The sequence below is a fragment of the Podarcis gaigeae genome, assembly GCF_964106915.1.
Source record: "Podarcis gaigeae genome assembly, chromosome: 1".
Lineage (NCBI taxonomy): Eukaryota > Metazoa > Chordata > Lepidosauria > Squamata > Lacertidae > Podarcis > Podarcis gaigeae.
This window is the reverse complement of record NC_139678.1, coordinates 58,736,013-58,751,495: the sequence shown is the minus strand read 5'-3', so window position 1 is coordinate 58,751,495 and position 15,483 is coordinate 58,736,013. Positions and strand designations below refer to the sequence as shown.

The 15,483-nt window shown below is 43.9% G+C and overlaps 1 protein-coding gene across 1 annotated transcript; it reads right to left on the bottom strand.

Moving 5' to 3' along the window:
- Nucleotides 1–416: 416 nt before the first annotated feature.
- On the bottom strand, nt 417–14,355 carry FGF3 (fibroblast growth factor 3). The gene is made up of 3 exons (XM_083728862.1): nt 14,068–14,355; nt 5,270–5,373; nt 417–2,324 (listed from the first exon to the last, which is right to left on the bottom strand). Exons 1-3 carry the CDS (start codon nt 14,345–14,347, stop codon nt 1,992–1,994), a joined length of 717 nt encoding a protein of 238 aa, XP_083584988.1. The 5' UTR covers nt 14,348–14,355; the 3' UTR covers nt 417–1,991.
- Nucleotides 14,356–15,483: the final 1,128 nt, after the last annotated feature.

Genomic DNA, 15,483 nt, shown 5'->3' with positions numbered 1-15,483 from the left:
TGGTCAGCATGTTCTCTGCAGGGAATGTGCTGCAGAGTGGACCCCCTGCCCTGTGAGTCAACTTTGAGAGGTGAGTGGGACTGCCTATCAGTCATCATGATGTCAGGTGTTTGACATGTGGGCAGCCCTGCTCACCTGTCAAAGTTGGCCTGCAGGGTGGGAGGAGATAAAGATCTGGCCCACTGAGCTAAAGTGGTTCTCTATCCTTGCATCAGATCAGATGATCCAGATCTCCAACCAAGCGCTGTGTTCCCTACAAACCTTTCCCCTCTACTCTGGCTTACCACAACATGTGATCCAGGCTAGAGAGAGAAACAGAAAGAACCAGCTTAGCATTGCTGATAATCAAAAGAAGTTTAAAAAAATATTATTTATATATGCTTCATACATCAAATGAAACAAGCTCTTGCCTGGGAAAAGGCATACCACAATAATTGAGTATCTAAGGTACCAAAACTCTTTTGACCTCCTTGCTGATATGAACCTAAATAAAATTACACACAAGACTCTGAAATTAGTTTGGGTTTATAAAGAAAAGAAAAATCCTGTAGCGGCCACTGGCCAGTATTGCATTTGATCTCATCCCACATTCTATCTCGCATTGAATATGTTAACCAGTGGCACAAACACCATTTCAGAAAGGCTCCAATGTACTTTTTAATGTAGTGTGAGATGATATTTGAACTTTGCTATTCTCTTTCAATGAAGTGATTTAACATAGTTCCACGTCAAAGCAGAGAAGCTGTTATAGCATTTAGCAACCTGTTTTGAATAGTCTCCTGAAGCCTGATTTGTAATAATGTATATTACACTTCAGCAAGCTTTATAGATCCACAGGAAGTTATTTAAAAATATCCTCAAGTTTTGAACAAACAAAACATACTTTTTAAAAAGAGAACAATAGTCTTAGCAGCATGCATCTTTCCTGAAATGTGCACTGCTTAGCATTTCACATTAATAAAGAGTAATGACTAATATCTGGTAGTTACTGTTGATTAAAATGAAAGGCAAATTAATTTAAAGAAGAATTTACAAAATAAATCATTCTTAAATTGCAGTTCTTAATATTGGTTCTAAATTGGAGCAGGGGAATATTATGTTTGCACAATGATAAGTACCTGAAAGCCAGGGCTGCAACCTTTGGCCTATACCCACATATCTGAGAGTAAACTCCATTTAATTCAATGGGACTTACTTCTGAGTATGCACATACAGAATTGCACTGTATGATATTTTTTAATAAACTCAAAAGGTATCCCAAATTAACTGGGCAATACTTCTTTTTTCAAAGCTATTTTTAAAAAATATATAACAGCACGTTTATGCCTCCTCTAAGGTGGTACTTACCATGACACATACATACACTGTCTAAAAACACTGGGCTGGATTCAGATGTAAAGATGTAACATTAGTTGACCCAAAGTCTCATTGAAATCAATGGGACAGGTCTGTCATCCCATAATTTCAGTGGGAACTAGGTTCAAGTGATGGGAGGGAGGGAGGGAGGGAGGAAGGAAGGGTTTCTTCAACTATTGTTTTGTCATAAGCAAATGTATACAAATGTAATTGATTAAAACTAATTTGATTTCCATCAGAGTAAGTTTTCTCTGAACAGATGACAACCCTACGGAGGAATGGAGATGACTGTGTTTAAATATTCTTAATTTAACAAAATGGCAATACTTAATGAAAAAGCAACTGAGAAAGAATAGTCAAAGACAAACAATGAGAATTGTTGCATCCATCTAATTTACATGTGGACATGCTGTGATTTATTATATCATATGCCCTTAACAATGGATTATAAGTCTAAAACACCTATTAGCAAGTATGTTTGGTGAGACAACTGGTAAAATATATACATACAGCGTAACATTACTTTCTGAGTCCACATTGATCACGCAGTCATATTTGTTAGTTATTTAGTAGCACTATGAACACTGACTTGTCTTCTTGCTTCTCCATCCTTTGCCCTCCCCACAGAGCATCCCTTAGTCTCCTCTGCGTCTCCTCTGGTTCTTGCTCAGAGGCTTTAGCAGGGTCTCTCTGTACTTAGCATTTGTATGGAACAGTCGGACCATATCATGGTCTTTGTTATCCAACACCCGCGGCAAAAAGAGAGAAGATTTCTGGGTCCGACGGGTTTTGAAGCTTCTTCTGGGTCGTCCTTTCCCATTGATGGAGACATACCAGAGTCTCTCAGCGCTAGCTTTGCGCCTACCGCTGGCTCCATTGGGCACAGTCCGGTATATGCGGGATGCATACGTATTATAGCCTAGCTCGTGAATCCTTTCCACAAACTCACACTCAGCATTGTAGGTTTCCTGTAATGTAATGAGGAGAACCATAAGTTCCAGAAATCCTAAAGAAGAACTAATGGCTATTTCAGATCAAATGTAGCTGTCTTCATGCAAGCTAACAGTGGCACATAAAAGAGGGTACTAGGGGCCTCCAAAGATCAAAAACTCTGTATGCATGCAGAATCAATTTGAAAACTATTCACATAATTTAAGCAAAACTAAGGGCTCTGGCATGTGACCCAAAAGGTTGCCCATGAAGTAATGTGGACCTGAGGCTGAAAATTAGCTTCTCTACCTCTGCTCTGGGGAATATTAGACATGCTTAAATTCCAGCAAAATCAGCACTTGTAGAGATGACCAGTTCAATAGTCCACTGACTAACTGTCTGTAGGGTATGCCCATTTTCCATAGTTTCCTTCATCTGTTTTGTAGCTCTCCACATATTTTACTTCTGATGCTCGCTGATTCTCCTGGAACTGGGAGCCGGCCACTGGCTACTCTCCTAGCATAATGTGATTGAAAAGGCTACAAGAAGGGAATTATCGGTTAGCCCAGCAGAGGGAGTCAATAGGTCCATTCTTCAATTGTACTACATCAGGGACCACCAGGTAGACCCCAGCTGTGAATCCAAGGGTGCAAAACTCACAAGGATAATGCATAAGAAAAACACTAATAAAGAGAAGTGTAATGAAACAATTGCAATTATTTTATATAATGGTTTTCTATAGGCAAACAAGGTGCCTTCTTGTTGTTGTTGTTATCTGTTCTTCAAGCTAAGGTCCCAGGATGGGTTACAACATTAAAACACAACATAACAAGGAAGGCAGCAGTGTCAGAAGACAAAATGAAGCCTGAGTGCCTGCATTCAGACTTAATGCTAAACCATACTTTGCCATTATGGCAACAAGGCTGGGTAAGGCCTGGGCTCACACACTGCTCCATGCCTTCTCCCCTGTTGGCATGGACATGGGAAGATCAGACATTTTGCTTCTGTTTTCAGCTAACCATAGTTATAGTTATTAGGGAAAGCTGCCTAACAGGATAGAGGTCTATGGAGATATGGCAGAGTTGTGGACAACTCCTCATATATAAAAGAACTGTAGCTCCTCCCCTAAATATCGCATATTTATATATCTCTTTATGAAAAGTGGGTTGTGTTTGGCTTGGTGGGTCACAATTTTTGTGGCCCTCCAAGTTGAAGGATAAGTGCTGAAAAATACCTATTGCTGATAGAAAGTTGCAGGTGGAAACTGCAGATGAAAAATTAACAAAAATAGGTAGAATTTTAATTGCGACTGTTGACCTAAATAATTCTTTAGTCAATGTTTCATGAATCAATGACTTGTATAAATTTATAATCACTGAATTGCATTGATTTATATTGTGTGTATGCATTTGGAGATATTTAAAGATGCCTAAGTTACCAAAACCAAAAGAACAAAAGTCTGCCATTTGCTCTTACAAGGAAAGTTATCTTCTCTCAGCCTGACTAATTAAAATTTGTCCTCAATGATGCAGTTTGGCCTCCAGCAATTAATCAGCTGCTGCTCTAGCTAGTTCACCCACTGATTCTAACATCTCATCTAGAGCATTGGTTCCAGAACATTTCTTCCCATGGACCATTTGAGAATTCCTGAGGGACCACTCAATGATTTGTTGGTCTTTTGTAGCAATTTTAATGCGCTGTGCTAGATGCTGTATGGTTTTTTAAAAAATGTATTTTTACAGACACTGAAACAAAACTGATGGACCACTAGGGGTCCAAAGGGTAGTTTAGGAGTCCCTTGATCTAGAGCACAAGAATCCCTAATGCTTGGGGAAATACTTGGGAAACTCATATGCTCCATTCTGAGGTGTGTTTTTTGGGGGGGGAGGGTTGGTTAACCCTGGAATCCAGTAATTAATTAACTAATGCAGCCAACTGACATCCACGCCATACTTTTAAAGCACTCTTTAAAAGTGGTATAGTATTTTAACTGTCATGGCTTTCCCCAAAGAATCCTGGGAATGATGGTTAGGTGAGGAGTCACCTAACATCTCTCAGTCACATGTTGCACCTGGGTTATTGAGAGGGAAGATGGGGTCGTTTCCTCATCTTAACACTACAGATTAATGCTTTTCTCTTACTTTTCTCCCAGTTCTCTCTCTCACCCCCCCCCCCCAACACTGCACTGGGTTCCATTAAATAATATGCACAGTAAATGTGTATTAAAACACTTCTTCAGCCTTCCTTATCTGGCAGTGCAGTATCTCTCAAATCCTCATTGTAAAGTATCCTATCATATACATACCAGGAAGTCGGATTAAAGTACAGAAGGGTAATTGGAAAGTGTTGGAGGAAAACTTCATTTCATTTGCACATTCTTCCCGTCTGTTAGCAGCTTTGGTGCTGCACCTCTCTGCTGTGTTAGATCCCAACTTAAATTACTTTACGCACACTGGGAGCCCATTCATAGCATTGTGCAAATGGGACTCCCATTGACATCCCCAGGAGATTTTTCTTTTGAGAAACCTTCCTAATCACAATGTGAATTGTAGACTTCCTTACCTCTTTACACTTATTCACCTGAGTGAGTTACTTACAGTCCCTAAAAGGATATCTTGACATGTAAATTTATGTAGTTATAAATCCTTCTCTGGCTAGTTCTTTCTTTCTCTCTTTCTCTCTCTCTCCCTCCCTCCCTCCTTCCTTGGCTGATCAGCAGCACACATGAAAGGAAAATGAGCATGCCTGGTGCTTACCATAATAGTTTATCTAGAGGCCTCCAAGCATTGGCTACTTAATCCCCACATTAAAACCAAAGGACATATTTCTGTTCTCTATAAACGTTTGTACATAGACACCAGTATTTGCGTCCTTTGGACTACAATGGTATTTAAATCCCCATTGAAAATGACTGGCACTCCAGTGTAGGATGTTTCAGTTTCCTTGCCATAGTTAAGATGCTTCTGTTGTAAATAGCACTCACGGAAGCATAAAGTCTGCCTCTTTTGTTCATGGCCAGGTATCTGCCGGAGAAACAGCCTTTGATGGCAACAATTCCAACGTCCACTGCAGTAATCTCGAGGATGCCTAAAACAGAAAAGGAAGGCTTTAGCTTAATGATATACAATGATGTACAATGAATTATTATTATTAATATTATTATCAACAAATTTTATAGCACTTTTACATCATGAACCTCCCATGTTTACCTGCAGGTAAAACCACTTGTTGTCACTGGAACTACATACTTGTCTCTGATCTGTGCTGCCAGGCACTCATATCCAGAGGCTCTGGGGATCACTGGATTGCAAATATGAAACCCAACACTGTGATGGATGAGGCACCCCAGAGATCTCTGCATCTCCCACTTAATTGTGTTCATAATTGACATGTTGCTCTGCAAAGTGATTTGTTTCATTTTATTTATTTATTTCATTTGTATCCCATTTTTCCTTCAAGGAGCTCAAGGCGGCATACACACCCCCCCCCCATTTTATCCTCACAACAACCTTGTGAAGTAAGTTAGGCTGAGAGCAGATGGCTGGCCCATGGCCACCCAGTGAGCTTCACAGGTGAGAGAGGATTTGAACCCTGGTCTGCCAGGTCCCAGTCCAACACTCTAACCACTACATCATACTGGTTGTCAGGAGCTCTGGTTCCATTCATCCTCCCAGTAAGTTGATGAAGTTGATTATTACAATTCCCACAGAAAAAATGATGCACTTGTCCAAGGCTATGGACTGAATCTAGAACTGAGCAAGAATTGTGAAGCTGGGTCTCCCAGGGAATGGGCTGTGTCTTCAGCTGTTAATATTAAATTGCCCAAATGCTACTTCCATCTGGGAAACATCCCGTTTAAGAACACCATCTCACAAGATACCTGCATTCACGACTTAGTTCATAAGCAAACCCTTTTGTATTGAAAAGAAAAGGGGAAGGGGAAGAAAAATAAGAGCATGGGAATTGTTTGAAGCAAACTCTTGCTAGTAAATCCCCAGCTGTTTGATTGAGACTGAACTGCCTCAGAAAAAGAAAGATCTGACATTGAACTAGAGGGCCACCTAATCCTATATGTCTATAAAAAGTTTAAATCCCCTTTAATGCCTTTCTTAGGGGACACAAGGGTGCTTGACTTACTGAAGCAAACCACAAAGCTGCCCATTTCGGGACAATGCTTCGGCTGAGATCTCCAGAGGGCAAAATGGAGTTCAGACGAGAGGCTGAAGCATCTTAGAAGCCACGTATGGAACCATGAATGGAGTCTGTCATTTAGAAAGTCAGCGCAGCCCTTGCAGGGAAGGACAATGTGGCAGTCTAAGCCACATTCAAAGAGTGGAACTATTTCAGACCATCAAAGGAAAGGGTCTCATCGCCCAGACAAGTGAAACAACAAGAAAGCCAAAGGTATGCATGTATCCCGGACTGCTTCACACATTAAAGAGCAACCAACTCATGTTTCCCACTATGTTAACATCCAAAAGAGAGTGTGCAAGCAAGCCTGGCTCTCTGAGCAGAGTAGCCATGTGACACGTATTTGCCTGCTTGCTTCCGTGTGTGTTTTAAATGCATTCTGCCTTTAAAGCCCAAGACTCACAAAGCATTGTACAATAAACAGTAGAAAACACAACATGTAAAAACAAATACCTAGACATACGCTTTCAAACACTTGTCCATCACATTCATGCAAGTCACATGATGGTTTTAGACATTCCACAGAGTGGGGTGGGAAACTGATTTTATATGTACGCTGAAAAAATGTTATATGTGCGGAGACCCAACAGATAGGAAAGCACTTGGGAGATGCTGTCAGAATAATCAACACTATTCACGCACAGATTTATTATTTTCATTTCAGATTATGACACCAGTAGTTTAAAAGCTTGTTGCATTCATTACTGAATTTGGTATTTCATTTGCTAAGAAATTATTCCTGCTTAAACTCAGTTAAGGTCTTTTAATAGTTTTTGAAAAATACTGCCTTCTCCTTCACAGGAAGGATAGTGGAGCTATTTTGTACTCTCTTTTGCATCGAAACTGTCTTATGGCCAGCTCACCTGCATGTATGTACATCACTCAGAGCATCATCCTATACTGGCAGAGAAGCCTCAAGACTTGGTGTAAGTCCTCTGCACTGGCAGATCATAGAAAAACATCATTGAAGTAACTTCGGGGATCGGGGATGGACTGGCAAAGCAGAGATATGCTGGCAAGTCCCCACCACTGACGCAACTCTGCTAGTGGAAGGACTGGAGAGTGGTAGCAATGGGGGCATGTCAGGGCAGGAATAGCCTCAGTCCACACCTTCTCCCAGTCCACCTGCAATGTCATTACATAGAGCAGGATTCTGGCTATAGCCCCATTCCTATACAGTGGTACCTTGGTTTATGATCTTAATCTGTTCTGGAAGTCCATTCTTAAACCAAAACCGTTCTTAAACCGAGGTAGGCTTTCTCTAATGAGGCCTCCCGCCACAGGTGCCCTTCCACCATTTGGCTTCCATTTGTAGACTGAGGTAAATTTTGCTAACTGGAAAACTACTTCTGGTTTTGAGGAGTTCGTATACCGAATAGTTCGTAAACAGGGCTGTTCTTAAATTGAGGTACCACTGTACTAATAATGTGAAGAGGGACCATGCCTAGACAAGACAGGGAGAATGGACCACTCTCCATGCTGCCAATATCATGCAGCTTCCCCATGCTCCATGCTGACATGTCCATGTTACAAGTGGATTTCTGAACAAGCCTAGCCCTCTCTCTGTGTAGCCTTTTATGCAGGCTTTCAGCTTCTAGGTGGGCTTTCATCCTGTATGGATATTTTTAATGTATTTTTTTTCTTGGTCTTTATGAATGTATGGGTTTCTTGTTTTTGTTTTGTTAGCTTTTTGTCAAGTTGCTTTGAGCTGCCTGCGGCAAGAAAATGATACTAATAAATTTAAACAAGAATATGAATATTAATAGGAGTCCAGACTCAACGTGTGGATATCATGGGGTGATCGCAGAAACGAGAAACCTGCCTATGGGGTTGATTTGGCCTGCCAGGCAGTTCTGGCCAGGCCAGTCACCTGCCCTGTAATAAAGTCACGGCCGGACCAAACAGGGATTTACAGCTGATCATTGTACAGTTGCAAGGCACTTTCAAGCCATGCTTTCTGTTGAAACCCATTCAAGAGATTGTTGGGGCTTCAAAGCACAGCATGGATGCCAACAATAAGCTGGTGGTCAGTGCTTGAATAGCGCCCTGCAAAACTAAAGCCCTGACAAGCAGCTGGAATCAGCTGCACTACGGTTTCCCCCTTCAGGAACCCTTTAAAAATGTTCCATTTTAGGAGCATTTCCTCCACTACTGAGACTTCAAAGGGGCTCCCAGTAACTGATGACCAGCTGATCAATGGTTACAGGGATCCTCTTTGAAGGTGCACTTCCAGCACCAAACAGGTGATTGGCACTAAAGACGCACCTGCTGTTACCAGGTGACCAACAAAGTTGCTCATTGGGGTGTGTTATATGGTTCTGGCCCACCCGCTCCCTCCAGCTCCCCACCTCTGAATTACTATAATGAGCTCTACATCTTTAAGGTTAGTTCAGAAGCAGCAGGTAACACAAAATGCCACAGTTAGGCTGTTGTGTGGGGCTATCTACTGTGAGCATATCACACCAGTTCTAAAAGAATTCCAATGGCTACCTATATACGCTGCTGAGCTAAGTTCTATATATATATAATATTTTTACAGCTCAGGACACAGATGCCTAATGGAGAGACAGGGCCTTCATGGTACTGACACCCCATTTACAGAATTCCCTCCTTTCTCAGTTATGGCTAGAGGAAACTCTTTTTAGTTCCAGATAAAGACCTATTTATTTGTCCAGGCTTTTCTGTGAGGACTCCTGAATCATTTTTCATTATATTAATAAATAAATAGATGATAGAGATAGATAGATAGATAGATAGATAGATAGATAGATAGATGATAGATAGATAGATAGATAGATAGATAGATAGATAGATAGATAGATGATAGATAGATAGATAGATAGATAGATGATAGATAGATAGATGATAGATCGATAGATAGATAGATAGATAGATAGATAGATAGATAGATAGATAGATAGATAGATAGATAGATAGATAGATATAGATAGATGATAGATAGATAAATAAATAAATAGATGATAGATAGATAAACAGATGATAAAGAGATATAGATGATAGATAGATGAGAGAGAGAGAGAGAGAGAGAGTTATGATAGATAGATATAGATATAGATGATAGATAGATATAGATAGATAGATAGATAGATAGATAGATAGATAGATAGATAGATGATAGATAGATAGATAGCCTTTTAGTTTAAGAAATCCAGGAGGATTTAAGGCAAACTGGATTCTCCTTGTATTTCCCTCTTTTCTCCCCCTTAAAGCAATAACAATCTTTTAACAGGTAGAAATAACATTTACTCACTCAGAATACTTGTTGAAGAGTAACAGATAACCACAGCTTTGTTCAGGCTTAAAATGGTAATTCAGTTACAAAGACATACTTAAGTCCAGCTTAAGATGAAGTCCAAGCACTGGAGCTCAGACCCAGCAGATGTTCTGCTGGCAGAGCAGAAAGAAATGGAAAGAGAGAAAGAGGGTGTGCCCAGGCAGGTAGGAGAATATATAGCTATGCCCTCCTTCTGTCAGGGCACAGTGGGAGTGTCTCTCACAGGGTTCATTCTAGCAAGTTTACAGGAAAACTTGGTGAGCTTCAGCTCCTATCCTGTGCCTATCTAGCAAAATTGTTGACTTGACTGCATTTTAAATATCCCACAATTGGCACATTCACCATTGTGCTATGGCATCACTTGATGGTTTTAAGTTACTTGTGTGATCTGCCCACTAATGAAAAGTATTGTGCTATTAAATCTCTGTCTGAAGTGTTTGATCAGTGAGGGCTGTTTCACACATTCAAGCTGTCACTTGAATGAGTGCCACTGAGTGGATGTATGTGTAAATTTACCCATAAGTAGTTTTTCACTTCTTCTCTGAACAACAAGCATTCCAGAAATGATATTCCTTTCCTTTGAGATCAAAGGGAAAAAGGTTAGGTAGGCATGTGTCAAGAGGGAAGCTGCTTTAAACCAAATTAAACCATTGGCCCATCTAGTTCAGTACTGCCTGCATTGGTCGAAAGTAGTGTTCCAGGGTTTCAGGTGGGAGCCTCTCCCAGCCCTACCTGAAGATGCCTGAGATTAAACCTCTTGAAGCAAGAGATTAGGACTGATTCACTTTCTACAGTACAATTCTATGATGTTGTGGTACAATGGAGGGGTTATGCTGTACACAATTGACCAAGATTTGAACATCTCAATGAGTTTAATTCTTATATGCTTAATCTGTTTCATTTAATCTGCTTCACTTATATCTGCCCACTATACATTAATTGAAATATATTTTCTCTTTCCACAAAGTCTTGAGGAAACTTCGGGAAAGTTTTATACAATGAATATAAGCTGGTCATAGCAGAGGATAGGAGATATGATGGCCGTCTTCAAATATCTCAAGGGCTGTCACATGGAAGAGGGAACAAGCTTGTTTTCTCCAGCTTCAGAGGGTGGGACCCAAACCAATGGCTTCAAGTTAGGAGATTCCGACTAAAGATCAGGAAGGACTTTCTGATGGGAAGGTCAGCTCAACCGTGGAACGGACTCTCTCGGAAAGTGGTGGACTCTCTTTCCTCGGAGGTTTTTAAGCAGAGGTTGGATGGCCATCTGTCAAGGATGCTTTAGTTGAGATTCCTGCATTGCAGGGGTTTCGAGGAGTTGACCATTGAGCTCCCTTCCAATTCTACATTTCTATGATTCCATTATCCAGGTATGTGAGGCACATAGTCAGGTGTGGCAAAACCAAGCCAAAGCTAAGCTCTTTTAAGTCCCTTTGATGTGCAGGAGTTGCTAGAGTGCTTTGCTTTGGCCTGAACTGCTTCCACTGAAAATTACTGTGCAGCCTGAAAGCACTGCTTGAGATGACAGTTATTATGCCACCCCTGCACCCTTGCCACTGAGTGATGGGTGTCCATGTCTGAGTGCGCCCTGACTTCTGACTGCAATGCTCCTCCTTTTGCACAGGATAGTCTTTAACACAGGCAGCCTGCCTTTGATAAGCAAATGTGCCCATCCTACCATGTCCGCAGCCCATTCAGAAAATGTGCCCTAACTCTCCAAAGACAAATCAAACAAGGTGAATAGGAGGGGAAGGGAAACCAAACAAACAGGCTGAGATGAACAGACGGAAGTGTGAAAGTCATCTTGACACATTATTTACAAACCAGCCGCCTCCCTCTCCAGGATTAGTGCTGCAATCTGACCTGGTGTCATAAAAGGGAAGAGGGATTTGAAAGCTGGTCCTGGGAACTCACACCTTAGGAGACGATAAACTAAGGGGCAGTCCCCATTGGATCCTCAACTTTTGTCAATCCCAGAGAGCTTCTTTGCTTCTTCTAGCACAGATTCTCCTCCCCACAGGGATGTATATTTGAAGGGATGAGGAGGAGTGAGAGGGAGAGAAACAAGTTAAGTCCAGGAAAGATTTCCAGGAAGAGGAGGAACAAAAGGGAGAGGAGAGGAAAGTCCTTTGAGCTCCCACCCGCTCCTCTCCTTTTGAGGAGAGACAAACCTGAAAAGACCTTTGCTGGGGATTCTTGGCAGCCCCTTCCTTTGTGCCCTTTGCTTTCTGTCTGGAGCGGCAGAGGAACAGCCTAGTGTGGGGGTAATTTTAGAAGCTGCTTTCAAAATATATATATTCCCCACTCGCATCATCCAGAGGCAAAAAAAGAAAAGGATCTCAGCCTCACTAGTCCTAGTCATGATGGAACTAGTCTTTCTCTATCCATTAAAGCCCTTAAAATAGCCATGGCTCCCACCCAAAGAATCCTGGGAACTGTAGGCTATTAAGGGTGCGAGAGTTGTTAGGAGACCCATTGCAGAGCTAAAGTTCCCAGCACCCTTCCTACAGTTCCCAGGAGTCTTTGAGGGAAGCCATGATGGTTAAAGTTAAGGTGTCATAAGAGTGTTTTAACTGGATAGTGTGGATGTGAACACACACACACACACACACAGAGAGAGAGAGAGAGAGAGAGAGAGAGAGAGAGAGAGAGAGAGGTTTGTTTCCCATTGTGTCTTATGTTTGGCTGCAGAGAGTATTTGATATGTAAAGTGCAAGGCAGAAAACAAAGAAAAACATTAGAAATTAAATACGTGGAAGCAAAACAGCCACAATTCTTAGACTAAGACTTGCCACAGAAACAGATTTACGGTAATTTCCAGAGCGGTAGTGTTGGTAGTCTCTTTCTTTCTTTCTTTCTTTCTTTCTTTCTTTCTTTCTTTCTTTCTTTGCAGCAAAACCAACAAATGTGTCTCATGGCACCTCAAAGACCAATACATTTATTAGTCACTGCATCAGTGGTAGCCACTGGAAGATGACTGACAAGCACAAGAACATAACTTAAGAAGAGCCCTGCCAGATCAAGCCAGTTGCCTGTCCAGCCTGGCATCCTGTTCTCACTGGCAAACCTAGTGCCTGTGGGGCCTCCCATGGCTTCCAGCAGCTGAACTTCAGAAACATACTGCCTGCACCCATGGAGGCAGAGTATAACCACTGACAGCCTTTATATTCCATGAAATTGATGTTTAACCTACTTGTTGTGTTCCTTTGAGGGTTATATTTATAATGTCTTCTGGGCTGGTTGCTTGAGGGTGGGTGGGTGGGTAGAATAACCTTTCTAAAATTTATCCCTAAAAAGACAAGCACTGCCAACCATCTATCATGCACATTTTTTCAGCCACTGCCTTATATGGAAGCTGGTGGTGATTATCCAATGGCCAGCAGAAAATACTTTGCACATGGCCAGAAGCATGGTCTTGTTGTCCTATCCTTATGGTTCTCACTTGCCCTGGCCAGAACCTTTATCCCAAGCATCTCTCTGTACAGGTTGCCAATCATTGCTTAAAATTTTCCAGGATGGACTGGCAAAGCCAGAAAATGCCTGCTTTTCCCCCACTGTGTACAATAGGGACTGTTATTCCTCTACGTTTCGCTCAAGCTGAATTGGCAAAAGTCAACACATGCTACGGTATGTTTCCGGAGCTAGGTGCGAATGTTTATTCTTTTTCAGCGTGCCTCCCCCACCCAAAAAACATAATGTGCTTGAAGCCTTAAGCAGGGTCTTGAGCTCAAATTTTAGTCCCTGGCTCAAATAAAGCGAAGGTGTTGTTACAAAATATCAAGATTGCACAAAGGACGGGACGGGCACGGGGATTTCGGCAAATGTGGAGTTGGAAGGGACCCTGAAAGTCATCTAATTCAACCCCTTACAGCGCAGGAATCGCCGCCAAAAAATCCCTAACAGATGGCCGTCCAACCTCTGCTTTAAAACCGCCCGCTTTGATCTGATTTTTATTTTTATTTTTAAAAAATCTCACCTTGGGTGAGAAATTTCCCGTGGGTAACCTCTCAGCGCACATGCCTCTTGCATGCCTCTAAGCGGCAGCCTTTAATTCTCTACGGCTCATGGGGTTCATAGGGCGGGTTTCTCCAGGTGTCCCGTCACCCGGTCCCGAAAAGCGGTGGCCGAAGAGGAGCCGTCGAATCGCCGAGAGGCGGCGGCGAGGCCCGGTCGTCGGGGCTGAACGCGCCTCGACTTGGGAGCCAGATTTGGGGGGGTGGGGGTGGCTTCCACGTCGGGTCTTGGGGAGCTCGGCTAGCAGGTGTGGGTCGGGCAGGGGGCCAAGCGGTACTCACTGAAGACGCTGTTCTTCTCCAAGGTGCCGTTGATCCTGCCGTTGGCGTGGATCTGGAGGTGGTACTTGGTGGCGCAGTAGAGCTTCCTGCGCCGCGGCGCTCCGCCGAGATGCTCGTAGACGCCGCCGCGCCCGCCCGCGTCTCTGCGCCAGCGCGGGTCGCACGACGGCCCTCCCCGGGCGCACGGGGGCCCCACGGGGGCCCCGTCGGTTGCCGCCGGCCCGGGGGAGCCCCGCGCCGCCTGCAAGGCGCTCAGCAGGACGAGCCAGGCGGTCACCATTGTGGCATGGCGGGGGCCGCAGCGGCGCTCAGCTCCGGGCACAGCACAACCCCGACGGGCCCATCAGGGAAGAGCGCCGGGCTGCAGCGGCCGAGGCAGCTCTCCTAGGTGGCCACCGGCACGCCGGGTCCAATCGGGACGCATGGACTAGGCGGCCGCTAGGTTGTGGTTCTCGTCGTGCGGGAGGGGGGCTCCTTGGCTCGCTCGCTCGCTCGCTTGTTTGCTTGCTTGTTTGTTTGTTTGTTTCAATCCAGGTCGGTTTCCTCGTCTTCCTCCCTCCCTCTTCCTCCTCTCCCCCTTCTTAATTGGTTTTAGATCTCTTTAAGTAAATAGACGTCGTCGAGGAAAGCAAACTGGAGAGGCCCAGCTGTTTGGATTAAGTGGCGGTGCTGCGATCAGGGCAGTCTTCAGGGCTCCAGAATGACAGAGAGAGAGAGAGAGGGAGGGAGGGAGGGAGGGAGGGAGGGAGGGAGAGAGAGAGGCGGGGGAGGAAAAGGAGGGGAGGGGAGAGGAGGTAGGAAGGGAAACGGGGGTCCCGAAATGCCAGGAGAGAGGCTATGGGGACATCGCCTTAATCGACGGCTCGTACGTAGGAAAGGCGCTCCCGGCCACAGGAGACTGATCTGATAATAGCGCAAGCGAGGAAAAGAGACAAGTCCCGGGTGAGCTTCCAGACCGCATCCAGGATTAGAGCGCACAGGCTCGCAGCACCGCGTCCAGCCGCGAGGGCGCGCGCATCTACACGCGCACGCACGCTCCCGGGTGGCCTTTTGCAGGGCACCACATCGCCCCCTCACACCCACCCAGCCACCCACACGAGGGATGGGGCAGATGGTTTCCTATCTCTCCCCCCCCCCAAAAAAAAACCCCCTCAACTCCTAACTGAAAAAGTGATTTTGCATCTGAAAATGTCTACCTTGAGAGAAACATGCTCCTGGGGTCGGGCACCGGCTTTTCTTGATCCCCACAGGCTCACAATGCGTGACAAGGACGGACGACTTGGCGTCCAAATACACGTTTAAAACGAAAAGGAAGCATGAGAAAAGAGGTTTGGACAGCAGCTCAAGAATCTGGGGGGGGGGGGGAGAGAGAGAGAGAGAGAGAGAGAGAGAGAGAGAGAGAGAGAGAGAGAGAGA

What these genes read in the sequence shown, in the direction of transcription:
- FGF3 (XM_083728862.1), bottom strand. Translation starts at nt 14,347, where the DNA reads ATGGTGACCGCCTGGCTCGTCCTGCTGAGCGCCTTGCAGGCGGCGCGG. An exon ending in GGAGAAGAACAGCGTCTTCA is followed by an intron (nt 5,374 to 14,067) that starts GTGAGTACCGCT and finishes TTTCTGTTTTAG; the next exon opens with GCATCCTCGAGATTACTGCA. An exon ending in GAGGCAGACTTTATGCTTCC is followed by an intron (nt 2,325 to 5,269) that starts GTGAGTGCTATT and finishes ATTACATTACAG; the next exon opens with GAAACCTACAATGCTGAGTG.